The sequence below is a fragment of the Phlebotomus argentipes genome, unplaced genomic scaffold (genome assembly GCF_947086385.1).
Source record: "Phlebotomus argentipes unplaced genomic scaffold, Phlebotomus argentipes genome assembly contig_39, whole genome shotgun sequence".
NCBI lineage: Eukaryota > Metazoa > Arthropoda > Insecta > Diptera > Psychodidae > Phlebotomus > Phlebotomus argentipes.
Window position 1 is genome coordinate 909,187 of NW_026776182.1, and position 26,516 is coordinate 935,702.

Genomic DNA, 26,516 nt, shown 5'->3' on the forward strand with positions numbered 1-26,516 from the left:
AAGATGAGAATTCAAATTAAACTTCCTCTTTTCCCATCGGCGCCCACAATGCGGGTGCATAATAATCCGGAGAAATGTGGAGAAAAAAAAGCAGTGAAATAAAATGGACGAATGTTATAAAACACTTTCTTTCTTCGCCAAAAAGGTTGTGAATAAAGTGAGGAAAAAGATACAAAAATTTTATTTGAAAAAAACAATATATATTTTCGCATTTTGCGTAGGCTCGGAATAAACAATTTATACAGAGACGCCGAAACATCGTCAGACCAGAGTGAAATATTAATTTGGTAAGGAAATGCCGCAAAAGTTGGGTGTAATTAATGTAAAATATTGGAATTTCACGAAATGTCTCATCGACCATTTCACCGGGTGTTATAAAATGCCACAATAGAAAAATGTTACGACATATTTTTCAATTACCAAAAGCAATTAAAATTCATTTTCGGTTGAAATCGTGGGAATTTTTTTTTCCCCATCAAGCACTTCTATTTATCAACCGGCAAATGTGTTTCCTTTCGTGCAAACGTTTTCTTCTTTATCGTTTTGGGGTTGTCGGGCGCATTACTTTTTCGCGATAGATAACAAAGTCAGAGGCACAATGAGCATTATTATACATTGTATGAGAGATTTTCTGTCGCATTTTCCTTTCTCCGATCGCCATTTTTCCGCGCGCGCGCGCGAAAACGCGCTGCATCGGCAGCGACGTGGGAGGAAAAGTGAAATTGCAAGATATCGAGACATAAATAGAGTAAGTAATCACAGTGTCATATTTCATTGGATGAACAACAAAGAATTCCTTTGATGGCATTTTTTTCGGAGGCGAACACACGATGAACAGGCGGAGAAAGTTGCGGGAGCCCAATCAGACACATTTCACAACACACAGCCGAAGAGCCAGTCGAAAAAGAGAGTGAAAGGCCTTTCGGTTGCTCTTCATAAACTCGCATTTCCATGACATTTCGTGGCGCCCATAGGAGTTGAGAGAGGCCAGAAAAAAGTCCACTCCATGGGCGTCAAACGTCTTCCTATACAAGAAGAAGAAGAGTGTCTTTTCTTAGCAAAAACTTCAACTCTTTTTGCGCCCAAAATATTCGAATCATCTCTCTCTCTCCTCTTTATCACTCTTTTTTGGCCAATTACACGCTTATGGCTTCGATGCTGGAAAATTTTTCACATCCAAAAGTGCCTCTCAGACGAAACTTAATTGATCAATTGGGTGAAAGTCACAATTTCAGGGTGAACAGAGCATCCCTTCATTCAATTTCCTCACCCTCAATCGACACCGAGGAAAGACTAACAGACATTCTCATGCTGGTGGTGATTGGAAAGGGCAAAATATTCACATGAGGGGTTAGTTTTCGCCTTAATCAAGTTCAACTATCCATTAGTCAACCATTAAGTGAGCATTTGATCTGGGAAAAACCGCACAGCGAACACAAAATGCTAAGATCTCAACTTTGATATGTAAAAAAGCTAATTTTTACGCTTTCTTTTGCTAAGATCTCAGCCATTGAGTGAACGGATTAGCGATCGTAGCGGCGACTAGTCAAATTACTGATGCGGCACTTAAATACACAGATGTCGCATCATGCAAAATCATTCCATTTCAATATTACACTTCATGATAACAACAAAGAAATGAATTGTATAAGAAAACCCATACAAATGCCCTAAAAACTCTGAGATTTGACGCTCTCAGTCCATAGTTTCCTTTCTGACATACATATGCAGCAAAATTTTGACAAGATAAACGTAACCTCATTCTCAGCGCACAAAATGAAAATAAACAGTGAAAAATTGCGCGAAAAAGACCCAAAAAAATGTGATTTGGTGAAGATATTCTGGATTTGCTTCTTATGAAGGCTTTGACAATAATAAATTAAGTGATCAGAGAGCAAAAGCCTTCTGCAAGGAAATCGCATGGCTTCAAAATAACCACCGTCCGGAGAGGCAAAGGCTTTTTACGGGAGATACTCCAGGAAACTTCCAGGACTTGACTTTCGTCACAGCGAAGGCTGTAAACGACGGACTTCATGAAGCTGACGAGAAATTTCACGTCCGGATAGTCCGGAAAGCTATGTTTCCACGTTAAGGAAGTCGAAGTGATCATTCTGAGGGACAAGATAGGGCGAAAAGCCACATTTGAGGTGTATTTCATTCTCATAGATCCTCCTGACTGGATCATGTGATCACATTCATTGCAAGGAGAAGATCGTTCAAGACAATGCCTGCATAATACCATCATGTGATTCATAATCAGCGCTCTAAGCAGAAATAAGCAAGCAATTTAGCAAAATATTAAGCTAAAAATGGTGGGAAATACAGAAAATTGATTGGAATTAACTGAAGGCTTAACATTTTGCTTCAAATCGCTGTGTTTCTAACACATTTGAATTTTCTCCATCGTCCGCTGCGATCGCTTCGGTTTAGCAATTTTCAGCTAAAATATCTGCTTTTATTTTAGCTTTTCTGGTTCACTGGGAGAGCAAAATCGAACCTATGCGTACGAAATTGCACACTGACCAATAAAAAAGGCAATAAGCAAGTAATGCTGCCTTAATTGTGTGTGCCTTGTGGATTTTTGAATTGTCGGGCTTCAACTCTTTTCGAGTAAACAATACGTTTTATATATATGCACAAAAACCCAGAGAGAACTGCAAAGGGGGAAATTTTCCAAAAATAATATCGTGACTCTCGGTCATTTAATGCACTTTTGGGCAGAAGAGACCAAAAAGAAGAAAGAGGGCAAAAAAAAATCCCGGAAACAATTCATGAATTTTTAATAATGCATTCAGTGGACAATTGTTGGGTCTTTTTTAACACAGTGAAGAAAAAAATAAATAAAAACGCACCAACACTCTTGCGCAACAAACACTGAAAGTACACACGAAAACGAGCCAAAGCAGATCCGCATGTTGTGTTATTTCCAAGTGCAAAAATTCCCTCCAACATTTCAACACTTTTGCCCACAAGTTTTCAGGCACTTTTCCAGAAGCCGGATCTGAACTTGAACGCATTTCATAGACTCTTGGTTTTAACAACAACAAAAAAAATTTCCTGTTTCCGCAATTTACGCCTTTCGCACTGGCTTTTCACAATTTCCACTGTGTGTGTGTGTTTGTTTGCGGGAAAATAGTGGGCATTGGAAGATTTTCTCTTTTTTTTCCCGCCAAGTCGCTTTTTCCCCGCCAGAGTTGGCGGAATTATTGACAAATTATTTTTATTATTATTTTATACTTCTGCAATCGCCTTTGCGTCACTATTTTTTCCATCGCTCACAAGAGCTCTTGTTCAATTGGAAAATTGCATCAGTTCATTTCACATTCATTTGATTCGCCTTCAATTGGCGTCGAGCTGCAAAGTGCAATAACCGCAAGTGGCAATAAGCTATTTATAAAAAGAGAAAGTATTAATTAATGTTTTTTTTTACTATATTACTATACTTCTTTTTCTATCCTCCTCGTCGTGGTTTTTTGCTGTGACGCCCAAAGTAGGGTGGATTTTAGAGACGTTTGAAGACGTCATCGAATTTGACATTTCCATTTTTGGACACTCTGCAAACTTTCAGTGCAAAACTAATATAAATGTTTCAACAGTTCGCGCACATGCAAAAGTGCATGAAGAACATTTTCAAGACATCTGAGCAGGAAAATCAAACAACTCGGGCTGATCATTCGAAGAAGTGTTTCTCAATTTTCTATTCTGCTCAAAATAATAAATTTATCCCATCGCGTCCCCGAAGAGTGTGTTTCGAAGTAAGAAAAAAAACAACGAATTTATTCATTGAACTTTATGAATTATTGAATAGATTTTACTCATGCAACAATAAATAATTGAACATGTCTCTCTAATTTAAATAGACGTGTTAAGAGTGCGTCTGTAGTTGTTCAACCAGACACACAATAAATGAACACTTCTTCTCTCCAATTTGCCTCTCTCGCATCGTTTTTCCACATACTTTGCATCACTTCTGCTGGTTTCTTCCACTGAACAGGACGTCAGTTGGTGCAAAGCGGGCGTCTAAATATGAATTCAACGGCAAAAGCAGCGGAAAATAAATTTGAATAATGGCTAGAATTGCAAAATGTATTCTTAAATGACTTAAATTGACAGTAAAATGCTATGAGAAGATTAAAAACAGAATGAAAATGTTTTTTTTTTTGAAAAATAACTTTATTAGTGTGTCGAGTGTTGAGGAGAATGATTGCTCTATTCTCCGCAATGAGCGCTGTTGACACCGTTCTCAAAAAACCTGTTAAAGCTTTATGAAAAAAGTTCGACAATAAAGCGATATTTTGTGAGAAAAGGAATTTGATTTGCATAATTCGGTGAATTAGAAGGCAATAAAGTGGGTTTTCCTCCAAATTTTCATCCGCATCATCATTTTATTCACTCTAAAAACAGTTTCAGGAACAGTTCTGGGAAACGTCAAATTCCCAAACATAACCTGTCACACAGTGATTACAATTCGCTTGTAAAAGTGAGAGTTATTTTGTGAAAATGGAAACAACAATTACACTAAATACCGACATTTGTCGCATCTGCGAAGAGTCAAAGAATTATCTTATCAATCTGTATGAGGAAAGCAACGCACACTTGTTTGAGAAACTGAAAGAAATTGAGAATGTCGCGGTGAGATTGCCAAAAAATGATCTTTTTTGAGTTTTGTTTTCCCATTTCGGCTTTTTTGCAAAAATCACTGATTATTCAATTTTTCTCCACTCTTCAGGAGACAGATGAAAATGTTGCTTATGATAACATGTTCAGGTACATCTGCACAAGCTGTGAGAATACAATTGAGGGTTTCTATGAGTTCAAGATTCAGTGCCAAAACACACGAAGCAAGCTGATGAACGCCGCCACTTGTGGAGTCTTTGGGCAGCCGCAGCCGACGTTCATCATTCTGGATGAGGCATCGCAGCCGGCCGAGAAGGATGTGGTTGTGGACGAGACGGCGTCAGAGAGTTCAGTTGAGCTGATAGAAGACAACGATGCCATTGAGATTGACGGAGAAGAAGTGTCTCCGGAAGCGACAAATCCGTCAAACTTCCCGCTGAAAATTGTCTCCGTGGTGAGTCAGGAGTTCACGATAACCGAAGTGCCCAATCCCAAGTCCGTGCTCTGCACGATTTGCAACAAAAAGGTGGCCGCGAAGACTTTTGACATGCACAAAGCGCGACACGAGCAGAAGAAGATCTTCGAGTGCAGCGAATGCTGCAAGACATTCACCAGCAAGAGATTCTGGATTGCACACCTGAAGGATCACATCAGTGTGCGGGAGAATCAGTGTGATCAGTTCGACAAGGCCTTCATGGTGGCGGGACAGGCGCAGAATCACAAGATCACGCATTCCGAGGAGAAAGGCTACGTGTGTCCGATCTGCGAGAAGGGCTACAACAGATACCACAATCTCAAGGGTCACGTGCAGAAAGTGCACGGCAAGACGATATCAATGGTCGGCAATGCCCAGTAAAAAGGACTCGGGTGAATATTCTGCTTGGGACATCAATTTCAATCACGCAATCGAATCAAGTATAAATGCATTGAAAACCTGACCTACTCAGTTCTTAAATGACGTATTTTGATATCCAGTTTACTTCGATTCTAAGAAAGGCATGCTAAGAAAATCTAAATTATCCAAAAAAAAAAGATGGGGAAAAGTGCTTCAATTCTGTGAATAATATCAACATCATCCTGAAGAATTTATTCGTTATAGAATAAAAAGAAAACTCAAGATAATGTGAAATGTTGAGTGAATTTGAGCGATATTGTTTTATTCTTCATTTCTAATTTGATGACACAATCAAGGAAATGCAAGAAACCCTGAATTAGACACGTAAGATAATCTTATATGGTGTAAATCAGTGAATATCATAGTGTAAATATCGAAATTACGTTTTATTTTTCAAGTTTTATATGAAATAAATGCCATATTTTTTGTAAAACTCTTCTTTTATTACTTGAATAAGAGAGTTGAATCAGTGAGTTTCAGGATTTTGATACAAGGTTTTGATATTTCAAAATATTAACCTCTTTTTGAGATGAAGTATTGATCCTTTTCCTCTTCCTGGCAAACACGAATTGGTTTAGACGGTTGGTTTTGGAAATCAATGGGTTTTTTCTTTGTCTGTTCATCACATCTGAAGCTCACATTTATAATAGGATTAGAAATTATCCTCAAGTGCCCAGAAAACAGGAGAAAAAACTCTTAATCTTCGACATGATTGCGGCTTTGTCTTTCGCCACTTATTTATTTGATTTCATCGATTTCATTGGATTTCCACCATTTCCACTAACATCTAATTCGTGTTTTGCAGTGTTAAATGCTAAGTATGTAGATGGCGTTAGGGGGGAGCCAGCCATATTGGATTTTGGAATAGCGAGAAGAAGGACGCCAAATAAAGAAGTTAATTAATATGCAAAATGCAGGATGACAATCAGCGTGTCGTATTGCAGGCCATGGAGAAAGGCTGCGGTCAGAGAATCTCTGACAGAATAAAAGAAATTCTGATCGCAGCCGAGTATATAAATATATCCATGGTCTGCAACATTTCTGTTGAGGATCTAAAGCGCGAGCTCCTGGAAACAGCGTAATTGTTGAGGATGAGGAAGAGCGCAGTGATGACTGAATTTAAGCGCATCACAGTAAGTACATAAATCTTGTGTCTTGTGGTTTCTGGCGGGGAACCACGGCGTCCTCGAGTCCTTTCACGTGGGCGTAAAACATTCACTTATCTTCCCCTTAATTTTGTCTCAAATGTATTTTCCGCACTTAGTGTATTCTCCTTATACAGCTTCACTTCTTATGATAATTTATGCGCATCTAATGCTAATTCTATTTTAACTTATAGCTTGGGTCCTTCTGCTTATTTACCTGATTAAATGTCTTTTCTTGCCCAGCCGAAAAACCTTCGCACGATTCTCTGGAATCATGTGTCGTTCACTTAACAATATTTTGATATGTAACACTTATAAAGTCCAGACAAAGAATGAAAATCAATAGGACAATTATCCTGAAGACACCTCGGATTCATTTAAACTTCATTAAGATCCCAAAACATTCTTAAATGGCAAGAATTTAAATGTTACTCAAAAGGTTCTATTTAATTTGGAGGATTTATTACTGCACAGATTCTGTTTCAGTGTCACAAAGGGATTAAGGACTAGGCTTAACGGCTTCAAACTCGGCATGGTAGTTACTTATTAATGAGGGAAGATTGCTGGGAAAATTCACATTTCTAGCGTCACGGGGAAATTCATGGCAGAGCCTCAAGTGGCTCTATTTAATTTGGAGTAACTGTATAATGATTTCAAAACTCAAAGGTCTGTCGGTAATGCAGATTGCGTTCCTTCATAACCTCTTTTCCCAGTTTGTTTACAACTTGGCCATGTCTGATGGATTTTACTCGGTTGAATCCCTTTTACACCTCTTTCGCAAATTCGGTGTTGGTTTCCGGCCAGCCACGGACACCTTCTTCGATGCTGGCAACAAACTCATCAAGCCATTCATCCGGATGGGCGTCGTGAGCAATCCTCCAGACGTCGACGCTTTCCGCCCAGTGTGAGTTTCTTTGTTTGACCCGCTTTTGCGCCAAATATTCCTCAACTGAGTGTCCTTCTGTCTCCAGGGATATCATATCCTGCAGTGTTCCTCACTGCGAAGCTCAATTCGAGAGCCTCGAGAACTACGAGAATCACTACAACTCCCTGCACAGATTCACTTGCGCCGAGTGCCGGAAGTCATTCCCATCGGCGCATTTGCTGGACTTGCATGTGTCGGAGAATCACGATTCCTTCTTCCTGGTCAGCACGAAGAAGCGCCCAATGTATTGCTGCTACATCGAGGAGTGCGGCGAGAAGCATTGGACTTCGGAGGAGCGTCGAGATCACTGCATTTCAGTGCACAAATTCCCCCACAATTTCCGCTTTGGGCTGCCGATGAAGGTGACCAAGGAGGATGCCAAGATGGACACATGTCAGCCCCAGGAGGGCGCCAAGGAGACGAAGAAAGCACTGAAGTCCTTCACATTCGGCCACGGCGTGACCAGAACATTCGAAAAGGGCGCCGCGAAGCAAAAGACTGGCAAATCTCGCATCCTCGAGGACGATGGAAACAAGGATATGGTCATGGATCTCATGGAGAGTCTCCCGGAGTAGTTTTCTCTCTCTCGCGTGAATTTTGATAAATATATAATAAATACACTTTAATATTATCTACAGGCAATAAATAACGAGATACTCAAGCTTCATTATCGAACTCATTGGAGTCGAGCGGTTCGGTTGACGAGGCAATTGCCGTGGATTCTGTTGCATTCGATGATGATTCCTTGGTGGGATCGGCTGGCGCCACTTCGCATCGATCGCCACGGAATCCACTGGGACACTCGCACCGGAAGCTGCCCTCATCCCTCGTCACTGACATGCATTTCCCGCCATTTGTGCAGGTCGATGGGTTCTTATCGCAATAATCCAGCGCCTCGTCGCACAGCATTCCGCCCCATCCGGGCTGACAGTTGCACTCCCATGGGCGGCGACAGGTGCCGTTCTTGCAGCCCGGATACGGGAAGCACTGTGTGCAATTCTTTCCCCACCAGCCGACTCTGCATCGACACTCGCCGGGCTTCTGGCAGAATCCGTGCGTCTTGTGGCAATCCTGACTGCAAATGGCTGAAAGCATTGAAGAAATATTACCCAGAATTCCCTTCAAGATCATCATGATTCATTTGAAAGACTGTTCACAAGTGCATCCGCACTTACACAGCGCTGACTTGAACAGTTACGCAAATTACTGGAGTGAGAAGATCGAGATCACAAGTGATCATGAGCCAAATGCTCGCGCGATATTATTTCGCGATCTCTTCAATCTCGACCGAGACTAAACCACTTCTCACGTGCTTCATTTCTTCACCGTGGAAACAGAGAATTAGCAGCTGAGATTTGCATCACAGCTACTATCGCGCAAAATCAACTGAAATGGACTCAGAAAGGCAAAATATGGCCGAAAAAGGAGTCATCATTGGATCTGTCCGCCATTTTTAATTTCCCTAAATCATATTTTCGCTTATTTACTCAGTCGCTATGGAATGGATTAGCCCCAAATTTTGGTATATTGTAGCTGAGACCAAGACCTTTTCAATGATACCCCTCTTATGGAGCTTGATGCTTTAGAAGCGGAGATATGAAAGGTCAAAGTTCACACCTTCACCGGCCCATATCTCAGTTGTTTAGATACCGATTTTGATCATTTCTTCACTAAAAGACACGTCTTAAGGCCCTTTAGCAGGCTACATTCATTATTAGTTTATGACGTCATTACGAACGACGCCATATTGAATTAACTTTGAACGCCTGTATCTCGGCAAATCTATTATGCATTTTGATCAAATTGTAGTATGTTGTAGTCCAGGTTAAGACGTCTCTAAAAACAGGTCATAACTTCTCACCGATGTATTAGAACCGGAATTATGATGGTTTGAAATTTTTATATTACAATTGCGTTGATCCGGTTGATCACATTTCAAATAGCCTTATTTCGTCCTTTCTTATTTGGCAACCACACTTACCATTCTGGCAGAGGAATCCGCGATATCCCGTCTCACATTTGCACTCCAACGGTTTCGTGCACGATCCATGAACGCAGCCAGGAAGTACTTGGCAGCTTTGGCATGTAGGACCTGCCCATCCTAGACGGCATCTGCACTCACCAGGATATTCGCAGTATCCGCGGGTTTGATGGCAGCCTTCTTTGCACATCGCTGGAAGAAGAAAACGGCGATTGGACGGTGATAAAATCTTCAAATTCGGGCAAAAACTCACGTTCTGAGCAGAAGAGTCCGTCCCATCCTTTCTTGCAGACACACTCGAAGGACGTCGTGTTGCATCCGCCATGCTGGCATCCAGGAAGTGGAATGCACTTGTCGCACTTCGGCCCGTAGAAGCCCAGCTTGCAGCGGCACTCGCCAGGACGCTTGCAGTAGCCCTGCATCGGGTCGCAGCCCTTCCGGCAAATGGGCACATCGCACAGATCTCCAGTGTAGCCCGTCAGGCACTTCACCTCGCCGTTATCGTCGCACACATAGTGTCCGTTCCTCGGCAATTCGCAGGCCTGCGTGAGCAACGGAGAAGTCCCCAAAATAGCACCATATATGTAGTTTTTGCTCCAATTTATCACACCATTTACCTGCTTCTTCCACTTTGGCACATAGCGTCCAGCGGAAATTCCATCCAGCATTGAGGTCAATCCGAAAATTAACACCACAAGAGGCGTCATTGTGATTTTGGTGAAGAACACACAGGATTTTCTTTCTCACAATCTCTCAATATTTGCCGTCTCTTTAAGAGGTCACCAGGTTTCTGACTATCGCGCGCGCTTCTCACCGCTTCCGCCAAGATCCACCGTGCAAGTGGTTCGTTTACGATCATATATTTCAATTCAATAGTCCGCGAGAAAGAGTCGAGAGAGCAACGAGACTTTCTTTTAGCTCCCTCTCTTTCACGCCATTTCTTTGCCCAAGTGACATTGAACTTGGTCGGATAACGCGAGTCACAAAAGAAGAATTCTTATAGCTATGAGAAAGAAAACTCGACACCGCCGCCAAGGTGGGTCAATTGCGCGTTCTCTCGAATTTGGCGCGAATTTTACCAAAATGCGCCTACAACTTGACTAAACAGGAAACTCAACAGCATTTCTCAATTGCAATCTTTCTTGAATTTCCCAAGCATTCACAGTTCTGCCCGTTTTGCCAATTATATTCTTTTCTCTGTCGATGGGTGAATTGAAAAGTATGAAAAATCGACTTTTGATACTTAATATTCTCAGGTTACCAAATTACCAAAGAGAACAATTGGAAATTAAAGAAAATGATCACAATTGGGCAATATTTTCAATTTAATGCAAAATAAAAAAGAGTTTAGGGAAAAATTAGTCAATTATGCATTTTATATGGATATTTGAGCTAATGCTGGGGGTCTGGGGCACTCGTCGATGTGAAATAAACAATATTGTTGGAATATTTGTGAGAATGATATTTTGTTGCTAAAAATCCCGCTGAAATGCTAATTGTCCGCCCCTCGCGACTGTCATCGATTATTTGACAGCAGCTGTCAGTGGTGGAGCAAGGCAAAATGTCACGTTTCTTGTTTACAAAATATTCTCAGTGCTAGGGAAAAAGGCAGAGGCATTTTTCACGTGCTTTTTCACGCTGTAGTCAACATCACACGATAAGCTAGTCAGGTAGATTAGTCAGGAAGTTAATGTGAAGGCGAAATGGCGAACGATAGGGAAGTTCTTCGTCTGGTGTGGGAGGGCAAGATTCCAATATGTTTTCAAGCTGATCCAGCTGAAGTGGTCGGATTGCAGCCTCCGGAGCCCTTCTACCTCATGGTTCCACGTCTCAGCTACTTGCCTCTAGTTACAGATAAGGTAAAGCCTTCGGAGTATTTGTGCTAATTGCAAAATCACATTAATGTCGTGAGTTCTTCTGTCGCAGGTTCGGAAGCATTTCGTACGTTTCATTTCAAATGAACAGCAAGAAGGCGACATTTGGTTCGACTGCAATGGAACACCACTGAAATGGCATTATCCAATCGGTGAGATTATGATAAGAGGAAGTCTGATTAATCTTTTGTCTCTCGAGAAGACTCATGGCGAATTTGATGAGTGTTTATCAGAAGGCGCTGCGCGTGAACTTGAACGTTTGCCAATCGGCATTCATGCCGAAATAGCTCAGTTGGGAGAGCGTTAGACTGAAGATCTAAAGGTCCCCGGTTCAATCCCGGGTTTCGGCAGAAGCTTTTTTGCCTTTTTTCACCATCAACAATCGCAGTTAACTGCGATATTTTAATTTATTGGTCAATTTTAGTGCATAATTTCACAATCAGGACACAATTTTGTGTGCAGAAAAGTGAGGAAAAATCAATGTATCAATCTCTAAAAGCTCACATAAAAACACCATAAATTAATTGCACAACGGTATCGTTCATAATATTAATTCAAAGAAATGCGCGTATTCAAATTTGAAATAATGCAAATAAATTGTTGTATTTTTGTCTTTCTCCATTTTGGCACATTTTGAATTTTACAGCGAAAGTAAACCACAATTAATTTCTCTCTTCTCATTGGTTTCAAAATTCGTCTTTGAATATTTATTTTTGATGATGTCCAGAACGGAGTCAAGACTGCAACATTTTCACCACATGAATAAATCCCAAACAGTGAATTTACAATAAATTTTCTCCTAGGTGTTCTCTTTGATCTCACAATGGGAGACGAGGAGCCCAATTTGCCATGGAATGTCACCATTCACTTCGGCAATCTGCCCGGTGAGTTCGTGTTCAAGTGCCCCACGAAGGAGGTTGTGGAGGCGCACTTCATGTCCTGCCTGAAGGAGGCGGACCATCTGAAGCATCGCGGCCAGATTGTCTCCGCCATGCAGAAGAAAGATCACACGCAACTCTGGCTGGGCCTCGTCAATGACAAATTTGACCAATTCTGGGCTGTGAATCGGCGCCTCATGGAGTCGCACGGGGATCAAGACTACTTCAAGTATATTCCGGTCAGGTGTTACAATGAGGTAAACACAGAGAAATCACGTGTTCAAGAGCCAAAAACTGAGTCTTCTTGAAGCTATTCTGAATCTTTTTGGTCTTTTTCGGTGTAAATTTTGGCGGATTAAGTGAAAATTGCCGAATTTTACCTCAAAAACTCACTTAATCGTTCGATGAAGTGTTATTATTGTCTTATAATCATTATTTTGTCAATGTTTCAGTTGATTTTATTGGCAATTATTGGAATTTGGATGAAAGGATGACAAATTTAATAGATAACTAAAAAATATTAGCGCACAAAAGTGGATTTTTAATCAGTTTTCAGTATTTTGAGTGTATTTTATCCAAACAAGTTACAAAAAATCAACTTTTCATACTTTACATTAATTTTTCCAAAGTTTTTAATTGATAAAATACAACAAATATGCCAAATTTTCTCAATAAAAGTCGAAAAAGTTTTAAGGAGATTCCCAAAAATCTAAAATTAGGATAAGGAAATTATTTTTTACTGAATAAGACTAAAATATACTAATTATCATCCATAAAATCAAGTCGATTTCGGAGTTAAGAACATATTATTTTTATTCCTAAATTTTTGTGGGCTTGCGAAGAAGATTTATTTCAATTTTCTTCAGAATAAAAGCAAGGAATTTTCCAATGCTTTTTTTAAGCGGTAAAATACTGATTTTAAGACTGAAACGGACCTAAAATTGATACTGAAATTTAAAGTTCGTCTACAATTTGGGATTAAAACCAAGAAATGAATAATCTTAATCGGTTTTCCAGTCCTAAATTAATCTTCTCAGTATAAAATCAAGACGAAAATCTTCGTTTATAGTTTTTTGACTTGATTATTCTTGGAAATATGCTGAAATTGACTAAATTCTAGCCTGATTTTCCTCTCAGTGTTGAGTGAAATTTTTGTATTTGTCGCGTGGCGCTAAATTGATAATCATTATTTCTTCTTCTCCTTTTTTTCTGGTTAGGATGGAACATTTGTGCAGAAACTGATCCAGCCGACGTCCACGACAAATCTCAAGCAAACGCTGAAGGACCTGTTGGAATGCTTTTCATCACCTGCCCACCGCGCAGGTACAAAATCCCACACAATTCATGGTAGATTTTAACGAAGGTCCTTCTCGCAATTCAACCTCATGTCCTCGACTGAGCAAAGAGACAGAAATTCACTTTTGCACCGAGAGACTTTACGGTGTCTTCAGGGGACTTGTGAGAAGGTGTATTTTATTGAGGGGACACAGAGAGTCATAAAAAGGAGAGAGGAAAAAAAATCCTCATCCTCAACACATAACGCTAAAAGGCAACACCTTTTGGCCATGACGAAAGCAAAAAGAAACCTGACGCGAGTGCGCGCTTCTATCTTGAAAGCATTTATTGCATCATCGGCATCATCAGACATTTCATTTCTCAATCATCTCATTCTTATTTCCCTCTCTTTCTCTCTCTCTCTCGCACTTTGCGCGCCGAATGACGTTTCAGTGGAAAACGCCACAGATTTTCCACAATCACTTTATAAAAATCTTGTAAATTACCCTCAATTAGGCCGTTAATTGCCACATAAGATCCGTGGAATTTTAACTAATACAGATGATGATTACCTGGATTGAGAGTGTTGGCGAGAATCTTTCACATGGAAACATTTCTCAACACAATTCTGGGTTGAATATTGCAAAAAGAAGCACTTCTTTCTAACCTTCAAAATATTTATGACTTTACTGCAAGGTGCATTTTAGGGCGACTTTGCTTTCCTTCGGCAATTTCTCTCTAAAGTTTTACAACATGATATTGTATATGATTTAATCCTCAAGAAGTACACCTTCTTCTCCTGTCCAATTTACCCTCAACCTCGTCGCTCTCAGACTTACAGGCACGAAAAGGTCATTTTTATGCAAATTTATCATCCTTCCACTCACTTCTAAAATCTGCAGAGAAAATAACTCAAGGTGCTTTCTGAGTAGGTCTTAAATAAATCAACAAAGATATGACAACTTTTGCCCATCTTCTCTCTCTCTCTCTTCGCCCCAAAGACAACCCGTTGCGGACATAATCTATTTCCATAACGACGGGTGAATTGAAGACTATCAAAAGTCAGAATTGCCATTTTTTAGCAGAGAGAATTCAATATTTAGCATCAAAATTGCTACGAAATTTGCCAATTTACTTAAAAAACCCTTAAAACGTCTTCAAATCGTCTGTTGAAGTGCAAATATTGCCCTGAAATTATTAGTTTGTAAATATTTTAGTTGATTTTATCGGTATTTATTAAAGATTTGGACTAAAACATGGCAAAATTAATAGAAATTTTCAAAATATTACTTTCCAAAGTTGATTTTTATTAGTTTCTAAGTCTATTTTATCCAAAAAATCAACTTTTCATACTTCAATTGAACTTTTCCTTAATGTTTTCAAGTGAAAAAAATTTAAAAGATATGAGAAATATTCATTCAAAGTCCAAAAAAAGCTTTTTTGAACTATTTTCTGAAAAGGCGTTTTATGTTTTTGACTGCAAATTTTTGAGACATTTTTCTGGGAAAAATTTTACAGCGTAAACAATGAATATTTCACTTTTCAATTTGCAAAAAATGACAATTTTTTCCATTTGTACTTTTTAGATAAATAAGATTTTTTCGTTATTGTCTCATAAGATACAAATCTAAAAATTTTTGTGCACGAAAAACAAATAGAAAGCTTTTTAAAAATTCATAAGACGAAAATTTGTGATAAATCGACTTTTCATAGTTTTCGATTCACCCGTCGATAATAAAACTATGCATGCATTAATCACTGATTGACTGTTCTGAAAAAAAAACTGTAAACAAGTGGGAAAAAAATTCAATTCCAAGTGTCGTTAAAATGAGAGGAAAAAGAACATCGCAAGACTGCAAAGGGAGACACAGAGTCTCCACAGTCTGTGCAGATTTCAATCTCAAAACGCCGAGAGTTCATTTTCATCATTTTTTCTCTCTCTTTCTTTCTCCCACTGCACTTGAATAGATGAAGTTCCAAGAACAAAAAAGTGGCAAGAGAGAAAAAGGAGCAAATCAGCTTTGAATAACGCTAAATCAGATTGAAATCTCCTTGAAGCCGAGAGAGAGAGAGCGAGAGAGAGAGAGAGGCTGAATTTCGGTCCAAGACGCGAGAGAGAATCTTTTACAACATTGTCGAGGAAAGACTGCTGGAAAAGAAAAGAGTCTTGGTGGAAGATGGGCAAAAGAAGAAATACAATTTTTGAGATGCCTCTCAATGCCTTTGTATATGTGTTGTAAATTCCTTTTGAGTCACCTTTATTTAAATCACATTTTGGCTTTTTAACCCAAAAGAAAGAGCGAGACGCACGACGATTGGGGGTTGAGATGGGAATATGCCTTTTTAAAGAGGACGGAAAGTGAAGGAAATCAAAGGCGATTCTTTGTATTTCATCTCCTTTTTCTTATATGGCCCAACTTTTCATTTATTCCTCTTCAGCATTTTCTGTCCACACACCATTCAATCGTTTGCGCGCGAAGCTGTGTTGGAGAGCTTTTTTCTTTCCCAAAAAATTCCCCTCTCTCTCTCTCTTCCTCTCTCCGTATCTCGACCATTGGGCAGTTTGTGAAGATGGATTTTTTGGTAGTAGAACGAGATGGAGATTCACGAAAAGTTGGCTGTGAACTGAGATTTCTCAGCCAACTTGTCTGCGATCGGAAGAGAAAAGCCAATGAGGTTGGCGGGAAAATAGAATGGAAGCGTATTCAAAGTTATGACCTTTCTTAGAGACGTCCTGACGTGGATTATGACATTTAATTCTTATCCAAATGGATAAATGATTTGCCAAGATACAGGCGTTCTGATTTAATTCAATATGGCGTCGATCGTAATGACGTCATAGACTAATAATGGTTGTGGACTATTAAAGGGTGTCAAGACGTATTTATTCGCGAAGAAATCATCAAAATCTGTTGGTGAATAGCGAAGATAAAGGCTGGTAAAGGTGTGAACTTTAACCTTCCATATCTCCGCTTCTAAATGATCAAGATCCATAAGTGGGGTATCTTTGTAAGGACCTTAACCTCAGCTATAACATACTAAGATTTAAAGAATATGCAAAATGTTTCTTTAGAGTTATTCGACTTTAAAGATTCGATTATCGTTTTTGACTTCAGCGCTCCTAGCGGTGGTTGAATCAAGTCATGGTGTTTGAGTGAAAGATGGCATTTTGTAAGATCTTTCCAATTCAGTTACGTTAATTTTATTTTTGACATTCTGATCCTGAAATTTAGGGTTCAAGAAGACCTAGATTCTTAAGTGTTAGTTCGTTGGAGAGGACTTGAGACCAGCTTGAATATACTAGGATTTGGGGCCAATCCTTGTCAAAGGAACCGAAAAAATGAGGAAAATGTCTTTTAGGGATGTTCAAAATGGCGGACAGACCCAATTATGACTCCTTTTTTAGTCATATTCAGCCTCCCTGAGTCCATTTTAGTTGATTTTTCAATCCCAACGAGATAAATAAAAGTAGATTCTGAACAACCAAACTGTGAATTTCCATGGAATTGAACACATTACAAAAATAAGATCATTAATCGATTCCTAATTCCCATAATTCAATTTACAATCAAGTTTCTCGCATTTTGATTTACTCCGTAAGAAAAATCACATATGCTTGATGCCACACGAGAATTCTCTTCTTCTTCGCCACATCGCTTTTTTCCCGCACATCTTTTTTATCTTTCAGTGGTTTCTCTCTTGGCACCTTCCAAAACAGAGGAGGAGGAAGAAGATGCTGAAGAAGAAAAAAATATTTCCTTCTCTGTTTTACTCTCCTGTCGGTCGAATTTAATTATCAATTTCTCAGAATCCATTCAAAATGGTTAAGAGATTTTTTTTGTCGTTGTCTCTCTTTTCAACAAGAAGAAGAAGATGGAACTCTCTTTGGCGGAGAGACATAGAGAGAGTGCGAGAGAGAGACTTTTTGGCTTCTTGTGGCCACAACAAGTATATATATAAGAGAGGAAATATCCGAATGAAATATTTTCTTGTACACCTTCTTTTTTCCCAGTTGCGGCACGAATGCACGGCATCACAGTCGACATGGACACACCTCTTCAATGGCTCTCTGAACACCTCTCATACCCGGACAATTTCCTCCATATTTGCCTCCTCTATGACGATGATAACACCACGATAGCGGCCGATAATGATTCATCAGTTTGCTGAAGACACACACACACATGTCCAGAGTGTTTCTTTTTTTTATTGTCATTAAAAGGGAAGAAAAAAAGTCTCTCAATTTTTATTTCCAATTCTATTCTTTTTTGCACAGACTTTTATAGCATTTTCCGATATTTTATTGTTTTCATTCTCAACTTAGATCATAAGCAAATTGGCAATCCGCATTGAAGTTTTGCCATTGTGAACTCTTTGTATTCCATTTGTCCATCGTTAACGCTTTGGAGACTTTTTCTCTACATATATATAAATGTATGTGTCAGAATTGTGTTTTTAGAATTTATGTCAAAATATACTACGCGAAAAAAATAAAGGAAAAAAAGAGCGTATTCACAGGATGAGAAAATGTAATGATAATAATAATGTGGAAAAGCACAGCATCTCAAGAATTGTCTCTCTATCATCGCGCAGTGCAACCAAATTTCATCTCCCTTCTTTGGACGAAATGGCTTGAGAAGGGAATTGAGAAAGAAAAAGAATGTTTTTGTTACAATTTCGAGTTCCTGCCGAGGGAGAGAATTTTTTTTTACTCCTCCTCCTTTTTTCGGACTGAGCGAGTGAGAGAGAGAGAAAAATAAACAAAATTGAGCCCGAGAATCGAGCTCATCCGCTTGTAAGAGTTGAAACGAGGCACGACGCCACACTGTCTGGTTGAGACTTTCTGCCTTATTTCTTCTGCTGTATATGTGTGAATGTTTTGTGCCACAAAGGCCAAGAAAGAAGCTCTCGATGAATGCGTTTGTCGCTCCAACATAAATATTTTCACCCAAGCAGCGACTCTGTTTCGATCTTTCTCGCCCCCTTTGCGTCTCTCTCCACCTCAAAGACCTCTCTTCAATTTCCCCGCCCGAAAACGCACTGTGGTCCAAACGCCACGCATCTCGCCTTCATAACATCTCTCATGCACGCCAGAGCTTCCAGCATCGAATGTGTTGTGTTGTGGATCAAATAGAATTTTGCACAGATTCGTCGTGTCTTTCTTATTTCTGCCACAGAAACCAAGGGGTTGCTCAGATCGATTTCGAATGCCATCAACATCTTGCAGTTCTGTTCAAGATCTAGAGACCTTAGAAAATGAAAAACTCATCATAATAATAGATTCGGGAATTCCGTGCGGGTTTAAGGCCTGAAGCTAGATATTTAACGCGAAAAAGAATTTAACTAACATTCATACGGCATATACGACCAATGAACCGAGTTTTCTGCCGTTTTCTCAGGGAAATCGACTGTGAAGTCGGCGGCAACCGCAATCGTGGAGGAAAAGAATGAATAAATTATTATTATAAAATATAAAATTTGTCTTTAAATACAGAAATTAGAAGATTTTGTAAGAAAAAAGAATTTTGTGGGTGTAAAAAAGACTTTGAGGTTAAAGTTTAGAGACAACTTTTTAATACTGAACGAATAAAAGACACTTTACGGTTTTTCTCTATTTTCGACTTTAGATAGCGTATTGATAAATATATTTTCATTAGAATTGTATAAAAATCAAGTGGTTTTTCCAATTCCACGTACGTTTTAAACGTAAAACCTTGCGTAAAACCCTAATTATCCGATTAAAGATTCAGTATTTATGCAAAATAGTTTATTATTTGGTGATTCCAAGCTTTTCCTCTCTTTAAGAACTGTTTATAATAATTTTTGTAAGTGAATTTTAAAGAGATAACGAGATGAAATCTGGCATTTCGTGCCAAGTGACACTGAATTTGCAATATTAGCAGCCCTTTGCACATGATTTAGTGACAAACGCGCTGTGCGGCGGAAAATGCCATCGCGAAAGGGTTAACAGCTACCATCTGGGGAATTTTCCCCTTCACCATTGCTTGATGCACTCGATTAGTCAACATCAGTAAGTGCCAATTGGCATGTGAGGAGTGAAAAAGGAACCACATCCAATTTTTGCCGCCCAGCAAATGCACCTGAAAGTGTCTATCAAAGTGCTGAGAAGAATTAGTGTAAATTATATCCAAATTGTATCTATAGAGTGAACTTCAATCGCTTAGTCACCAGAAGTCATAAGGAGTGATAATCTTCAGACACGATTATCTACGCACAACAGTCTATAAAAGCCTCGTTTCAATTTATTATCAATTTCGCAATATTTCTACAAATAAATCGGCCACAAAGCATTGCCCCGCGCGCGGCTGATGTGTGCAAATTCAACCATTAAATACACTTGCCAATTACCTGCCGAGGCCCATTATCTTAAAATTGCCAATGAATCACAATGCTGAGAATGCAGGCAATTCTCATCTTGTGTCTTGTTTTTCGACCACCTCCTAGGAATTGCACAAATTCTCCCGGCAGATAAAACACTCTTTGATTGTGCCAATTTTAGTGTGCTCAACCACGGTCCGCATCAGTCCGCAGCCACCTTTGAAGCTGCAGCCCATTATCACGGTTGATTCATTGAAATCTAATCAAACAGAGTGTGTGTGAGAGAGAGAGACGTTAATGTGAAGTTTGATGAAAATATCACTGGGAGATTTGCAAGACTGGATCTAACTGGTGCTGAATTGGGAATTTTGCTCACTTTTTTCTGCGTAGTCCAACCTGATACAGGCCAATTCATCACGCGGTATCATAAAATGTGTGCAATTCCTCACATGATCGTCACTTGTGCCGGGATTGTGGGTGTTGGAGTGGCAAAGTAGCCCTTGGACGGCGTCGCGAGGGCCCAAAATGGCGACAAGCGCCACAAAGATGCCCAATAGAGCGGCCATTGTGAGACTGGCTGAGCATGAGAGAGCAGTTGAGAGCCCAAGGGGCGTTGGTGTTATCAAATGAGCGCGAGGAGGTTAAACGGTCAAACGCCACATGAGATTATTAGCAGGAATTTATCTGTTTATTGCCTCAATGCTTCGCAGCACTTCGCCATCAGCAGATTTTTCAAGTGGTTTCGTGGAAAAAAGCATTACGATCGACCGAAAAAACTAAAACGGCCGAACTTGAGCATTTTTCACTCTCTTCACCATCAATCTGTAACTATGCGTTGTCTCTCAATCACGTTGATCCAATTAATGTGGAGTCGATTTGAAGAAGGCAATTGACAGTTTTGCAAATTCCAGACTGACATGGACCCATCAAGATGCCGCCTTATCGCACATCATGCAAAATAGAGCAAAATGACAAGGAGCTTTAAACTAAAGTGTCAGAAGAGTCGCGCAAGTTAAAAATTATCAATGCTTACCAACTTATTCATAGCCAGTGATCTAAGCGTCATATTCCACTTGCTTCTTTTTTGCTCTAAAGTTATCGACAATGGATTTTTACAAGAGTTTTCACATAATTTTGAGGGAAAAATAGTTAAAAATCGGCAATCTAAAGACTAATTAATCCATATCAGACTTATTTTCCCCCTAAGATTGTGTTAGAAAAGGAAATTTCATATCGATAAGTGTCGATAAGTCCACTAACTTACCGACACTGCAACGCCAAGTGGAATGACGCCCTAATGAAGTTCTGCTTTTTCTGCAAAATTTGTAAAGACAATTCTCATTTCTATCTTAAATCAGATCTCATTCCGACGCGTCGCGAGATTGCGTGCAAATTGCCATATTTTCAAGCGACGCGCGCCAGAATGAATAAGTTTTTCGCAAGAAAGAAAACATGACGTGGAGAAAATGAAATTCTGAGAATGGAAAAATGATCGGGAGGGAAAAAAAACAAGTCAATCAATGAAATTAGATACAAGAAAAGTCGATGCCTTTGAGCAACAAGTTCAAGATATTTTTAATGCGGTGCCCCCGCCGCCCACATGCCACCCGTGGCGTTTCACTCGATGAGTTATAGGCAAGAAAAAGATGTGTGGTTCTATTTAAAGAGAAAGAGTTACACGCAGACTTGTGCGTTAGCAGCGCAGCTCAGTTGAGACATTTTCACCTGATAAATTTTCTGGTTTTGACACCATGTCAAAAGCATGTGAAGAAATTCTTATTCACAATCTTCACACACTTCGCGAGCGAGATGATTTCTCTGGACATTCGATCATTGATCTGCTCAAGAGTCCTGAGAAACATTGCTCTTAGCTTGTCTGCATCGAACCTTCTTGTCATATTACTTGAGTTACTTCGTTTTTTCTCTCTGATACCGTTGATATAGACTTTGCGCGTGTCGTTTGTGTATCTGGCAATCTTTCATTCATTTCAGAGAGAGTCTTATCTGTACTTTTGGTATCTTTGAAAAAAATCGTCTTATCACCACTGACTCGGAGTCCAAAACAACACTCCTCAGATTAAATTATTTTTACTATTTATAGCCTAGATTCACCTTTTCCACTCAATTCCCTCCTTAACCTCTTCTTGGCGATCTTTCGCCAATTATGCCCACCATTAATGGATGTGAATGTATTTGAAAAATCTCATCAAGTTGACGATCAGCGTGAAAATCCAGCCAAAAGACGCCAGGGCGTTGATAAACACTTGAAAAACACTTCAAGATGACTCCAAAGTGTGGCACCAGCGAAGCCACTCAAGTGAAATCGATTGGTAACAAAGAAGTAAATAAAGTATATGTATATGTAGATGGATGTAATTTAATAAATTAATCACAAAATGGTCACATTAGAGAAACGCTCTAACTTGACATCTAATTTAATCACAGTATTTCCTCATTTCTTTTTTTATTTTTACGAAATCAATCTTCCTCGAAAACATCAGATTGTCTCACAATTCCAGGATCCAGACTTGCAAATAAAGCTTTAGCAAATCAATGGGATCTTTCGAGGATCTCTACAGAAATCTTCAGTACTTCTAGACATGCTGTCTTGAGAAAATATATATATATATATTTTCTGAAACGAGAGTTCAATAAAACCGTACTTTCCCCTCATTTGAGCCTTCCATCCTGGACATATTAGAAAATTTTACACACTTGATTTAGTGTGTGGCGTGTTTAAAACTCGATTTATATTAAAAGTTATAATAGCGACGCGTTGTCTGGTGCTGTTGAGCCTCAAAGCGGCGACATTCTGTCTACCTAAGTCGCTGATGCACCGTTGCCACATCGCGGCATGGCGCTTAGCATTCCAATTTCGCTACGCTGTGAATTTCGTCCGCCAGCGCTTGCGCAGATGTCTCCACATGCCATCCGATGTCCTGGTGTGCATATTCATGAAGGATTAGTGGTGAATGATCGGTTTTTCCGCCACTTCTGCTCTAATTGTGATCACAATCACGGCTCTTGAATTTGGCAACGTCGCGCCCCATACGACAAAACTCGTTTTACAAACGGATGTCAGACCTGAAGGCGGCCACGGTTTGTTCTCCCGTCGACACAAGTCACAATCACCCATCTCGCTCAGACCACCTCCAATTAGATGGCGATGAGTTGGAATTTACTGAAGTGGTCCGGTCACGTACGTTCGTCGCTCGGTGCACTGGTTTAATCCCCACTTTCAGGTTTCCGACACACACTCCACTCGGCGGCGTTGGTGGGAGCGAGACGGGGCGCTGGGCGAGTGAGATGGACGAGCTTGTTTTTTCTTGTGGCGCTGCTGCGTCGTCATTTTTAGATACCACACACTGCCACCCAGCGACACACACCCAGCCTCTTGCGATCTCCCTCGCTCCCACTCGCTCGCCAATTGATCGTGTCATGTGCACACGCACACTGCGCCAGCAGAGGGCGTCGGATGGGCGAGGGCGCGCGGCTCGAGGCACGAGGCAAGAGCCGAGTCGTCTGTTGGTCTCTCGAGAGCCGAAGCGCTAAAAACTTGTCGAGCGTCGAGCAACACGAAAGTTAGTCATAATAGAATGAGGTTCAACTTGATACGGTCGTATTCAGTGTAAAATGATTTTGTGGTGTGGCAAAATCAATTCAAAATCCGTGTGCCTCCATTTCAACAAGTTGAATCAGGATCACAAAACCTGCTCAGTTCGCGAAAAGTGAGTGAATTGCTGAGGACTTTTCAGCATTTTTACGCGATTAGTGGACGATCCAACGAAAGTGCCACTCCGCAAAGTGCTTTTTTTTCATTCTTTCTGCCTCTTCTCAATCGTCCGATAACTTGATTCATACACTGAGAGAGGTTTTTTTTTTCGACGTGCCTTCTTGACTTTTCATTGCGATCGCGTGTGCGAGAGTGAGAGAAAGGATTTTAGATAGACAGAGAAGAGACACCTCGCAATGGCGCACGGTCTATCTCCGCTTATAAAACGTGAAATTGAGTGCAAACCCTCGACGATGCCGTCCAGCGGATCAGGATCCACCTCACCGGCCGCCGCCAAGAGCGTCACACTGAGTGGGGCGACGAAGATGGGCTCACGGCGGATATTCACGCCGCAATTCAAGCTCCAAGTGTTGGACTCGTATCGGAAAGATCACGACTGCAAGGGCAATCAGAGGGCCACGGCAAGAAAGTATGGCATCCATCGGCGGCAGATCCAGAAGTGGCTGCAGTGTGAGTCCAATCTGCGATCGAGCGTTATGCAGGGGGGCGCTGGTGGCGCTAGAGGTGGCAGCGCCACAGCGGTGATTCGCGACTATGCTGAGGCAAGTGTGGTGCCGTCCTTGGATATCAGCAGACACAGCGTCGTCACTCTCGGTTTCTCCAGTTCCACCAGCGTTCCGTATGCGCCTCCCGATGCACACCACGAATCGTCGTCCTCCAGTGTCTCCAATTCGCCCGTGCCCCTCATGGCCCCCGTCACACCCCCGGCCATGTATCCGCCAATGATGCCCTACGCCATGTCAACGTCCTTCCATCGCGAGATGCGACCCGAGGGCCCCATTGATCTGTCGATGGCGCATCGGGCGCGCAACGAGCCGACGGACGCTCGGGTGCCCGCCGTGAAGTGCGAGTGGCGTCAGGAGGAGGCCATACTCCGGACGCACTCCGCCGTCTCCAGTCCGCCACCCGTGGATCTGTCCTGCCGCAACAAGAGGAAGCTCTCCACATGCTGCTCCTCCGGCGCCTCCTGTTCCTCCTCAACGTCCTCCTCGCCGTCGCCCAACGCCGTGACCCCGCCAAAAGTTGTGAAACTCTTCAAGCCATACCTCGATAGCGATGGCGAAGACGAAGCGTCGAGTGCCTGTGATGATGTGGGTGACTTTAAAAAAAGTCCCACGACTACCAATGATCCAATCATCTGGAGTCACCATCCGTGCTCGTCACCGCTGCTCTATGAGAACAACAATGTCTTCGCCTACGACTACAACTTCTACCCGAGCCCACCGTATCACAACATGGCGGCGGCGTGTGCGCCTCCACCAGCGCCATACGGTGACTACATGTACAGCAGCTGGTCACCCGTGGATGGGGCGTACAGCTCGGGCTCCGAGTCCGGCGAGTGGCCGGCGCCGCACCTCGGCGTCCAGCCGTACAACGTGGACTTCAAGCTCAAGGCCATCGAGACCTACTACCCGGATGTGGCCTGTCGCTCAGAGCAGTGCATCCAAGTCCCGCCCAAATACGCCATGAGCCACCACGCGGACAAGTGGCTGAAGCAGGAGCAGTGATTGCCGTCGGCAAGCGCCATAAGCGACAGGAGCAAGATAAGACACTATTTAGGCAGCATCCCTCCCCTCCTCCTCCTCCCTCCTCCCCACCCCAGGCAAATACAGTAACGGTTGGAGAGGTATTTAATGAAAATAGCTTTAATCCCGTAGCATTAAACACTTTTTTGTTCTGTTTCTTCATCTGTCTGAGAAATTAACACCTAGGCTTAGCTATCAAAGTTTTCAGAGCGTTCATCAACAGGGATATTTTTGTTGAAAAAAAAGGGGTTGCAAAATGAGAAGCGATGAGGAAAAATGTGTGATATTTTCCTTCTCTGAAGAAAATGTTAGAAAAAAAAAGAAATCAAAACGCTGTAGATCTGCAATAAGTCAGCCAATAGCCTGATTAACTTGATTTCGCCTATCATCAATGATTCTTTATTCGCAATTTATGGAAATTGATAGGTTGGAATCGATGAAAAAAGTCGAATGTGACGCAACATTTGAGATAAACAATATCAGGCGGTGTGAAAAATGTGGAATTTCCAAGAAAATTCATTGTACAAGGGATCTGTGGACAAAACTTGATAATTCATTGATTTCTAGACTGATATGAGCTTTTAAACCGACCAATAGAAAGTCATTTCTTGATAAAAATGATTTCTTCTCGAGTTCACGGCGCAATTGGCGTTTAATTCACTTGTCGAACCTGCGGAGATGCTTGAAAATTTCGTCTCAAAATTATGTAATTTGAGAATTTGCAAAATTTCAAAGCGACAGGTGAATCGAAAACTATGAAAAGTCAACTATAAATATATTATTTTAGATTTTCAGGTTTTCCATAAAATATTCTTAGATTTTGAATGAATATAATATTTGCAAAATCTTTTATTTTTCAATTGGAAAACTGAGAAATTTATGAGAATTTGAATTTTTTAGAATTCTTTCTTGGTTTTTTTCTTTTTATTTTCCTTTTATCTATTAATTTTTGCCATATTTCAATCAGAATTTGAAAAAATAACAAATTAAGGTAATTTTCTTGAACGATTAGAAGGTGTTTTGAGGTTAAATTGGGCTGATTTCAGAGCTTTTTATATTTTCGATTCGCCGGTCGAAGTCGGCGAGGGAATTTGTATGGTTTCCCAGGAAACCAGATCAAATTTTCCCACACGTCGTGCAGAATAGTCGGCAGGAATTTATCGGTAAAGATGGCTCGCTGTGTGGCGGAGAGTAAATCTTGCACGCACCCTTCCTAGAATCTCCGCTCTCACTTGACAAATCTCACTCTCCTCGGCACTCTCGAGGGG

At 40.8% G+C, this 26,516-nt stretch overlaps 5 protein-coding genes, 1 long non-coding RNA gene and 1 other non-coding gene across 7 annotated transcripts; 5 read left to right on the top strand and 2 right to left on the bottom strand.

Moving 5' to 3' along the window:
* The first annotated feature begins 4,429 nt into the window (after positions 1–4,429).
* On the top strand, positions 4,430–5,862 carry LOC132263757 (oocyte zinc finger protein XlCOF28-like). Its single transcript, XM_059763700.1, has 2 exons — positions 4,430–4,632; positions 4,730–5,862. The coding sequence occupies exons 1-2, from the start codon at positions 4,501–4,503 to the stop codon at positions 5,471–5,473; spliced, it is 876 nt and encodes a 291-aa protein (XP_059619683.1). The 5' UTR covers positions 4,430–4,500; the 3' UTR covers positions 5,474–5,862.
* Positions 5,863–7,357: 1,495 nt separating this feature from the next.
* Positions 7,358–8,242, top strand: LOC132263758 (protein lethal(2)k10201). Its single transcript, XM_059763701.1, has 2 exons — positions 7,358–7,561; positions 7,629–8,242. The coding sequence occupies exons 1-2, from the start codon at positions 7,389–7,391 to the stop codon at positions 8,155–8,157; spliced, it is 702 nt and encodes a 233-aa protein (XP_059619684.1). The 5' UTR covers positions 7,358–7,388; the 3' UTR covers positions 8,158–8,242.
* On the bottom strand, positions 8,240–10,270 carry LOC132263843 (neurogenic locus protein delta-like). Its single transcript, XM_059763838.1, has 4 exons — positions 10,181–10,270; positions 9,817–10,105; positions 9,564–9,755; positions 8,240–8,667 (listed from the first exon to the last, which is right to left on the bottom strand). The coding sequence occupies exons 1-4, from the start codon at positions 10,268–10,270 to the stop codon at positions 8,240–8,242; spliced, it is 999 nt and encodes a 332-aa protein (XP_059619821.1).
* An 830-nt stretch (positions 10,271–11,100) lies between these two features.
* LOC132263812 (autophagy protein 5) lies at positions 11,101–18,398 on the top strand. Its single transcript, XM_059763800.1, has 5 exons — positions 11,101–11,422; positions 11,490–11,589; positions 12,241–12,572; positions 13,533–13,638; positions 17,603–18,398. The coding sequence occupies exons 1-5, from the start codon at positions 11,267–11,269 to the stop codon at positions 17,758–17,760; spliced, it is 852 nt and encodes a 283-aa protein (XP_059619783.1). The 5' UTR covers positions 11,101–11,266; the 3' UTR covers positions 17,761–18,398.
* Positions 11,715–11,787, top strand: Trnaf-gaa (transfer RNA phenylalanine (anticodon GAA)). The gene has a single exon. It is a non-coding gene; the product is annotated as a tRNA-Phe (tRNA).
* Positions 18,399–19,826: 1,428 nt separating the features above from the next.
* Positions 19,827–21,561, bottom strand: LOC132263759 (uncharacterized). The gene is made up of 3 exons (XR_009468512.1): positions 20,963–21,561; positions 20,306–20,867; positions 19,827–20,188 (listed from the first exon to the last, which is right to left on the bottom strand). It is a non-coding gene; the product is annotated as an uncharacterized LOC132263759 (long non-coding RNA).
* Positions 21,562–23,480: 1,919 nt separating this feature from the next.
* Positions 23,481–25,866, top strand: LOC132263822 (uncharacterized). The gene has a single exon (XM_059763815.1). The coding sequence runs from the start codon at positions 23,899–23,901 to the stop codon at positions 25,228–25,230; it is 1,332 nt and encodes a 443-aa protein (XP_059619798.1). The 5' UTR covers positions 23,481–23,898; the 3' UTR covers positions 25,231–25,866.
* Positions 25,867–26,516: the final 650 nt, after the last annotated feature.

Coding starts and splice junctions, on each gene's coding strand:
- LOC132263843 (XM_059763838.1), bottom strand. CDS start 10,270: ATGACGCCTCTTGTGGTGTTAATTTTCGGATTGACCTCAATGCTGGAT. Junction 10,106..10,180: donor TGCCAAAGTGGAAGAAGCAG/GTAAATGGTGTG, acceptor TTGCTCACGCAG/GCCTGCGAATTGCCGAGGAA. Junction 9,756..9,816: donor CGGACTCTTCTGCTCAGAAC/GTGAGTTTTTGC, acceptor TTCTTCTTCCAG/CGATGTGCAAAGAAGGCTGC.
- LOC132263812 (XM_059763800.1), top strand. CDS start 11,267: ATGGCGAACGATAGGGAAGTTCTTCGTCTGGTGTGGGAGGGCAAGATT. Junction 12,573..13,532: donor CGGTCAGGTGTTACAATGAG/GTAAACACAGAG, acceptor TTTTCTGGTTAG/GATGGAACATTTGTGCAGAA. Junction 13,639..17,602: donor ATCACCTGCCCACCGCGCAG/GTACAAAATCCC, acceptor CTTTTTTCCCAG/TTGCGGCACGAATGCACGGC.
- LOC132263757 (XM_059763700.1), top strand. CDS start 4,501: ATGGAAACAACAATTACACTAAATACCGACATTTGTCGCATCTGCGAA. Junction 4,633..4,729: donor AAGAAATTGAGAATGTCGCG/GTGAGATTGCCA, acceptor TCCACTCTTCAG/GAGACAGATGAAAATGTTGC.
- LOC132263822 (XM_059763815.1), top strand. CDS start 23,899: ATGGCGCACGGTCTATCTCCGCTTATAAAACGTGAAATTGAGTGCAAA.
- LOC132263758 (XM_059763701.1), top strand. CDS start 7,389: ATGTCTGATGGATTTTACTCGGTTGAATCCCTTTTACACCTCTTTCGC. Junction 7,562..7,628: donor GTCGACGCTTTCCGCCCAGT/GTGAGTTTCTTT, acceptor TTCTGTCTCCAG/GGATATCATATCCTGCAGTG.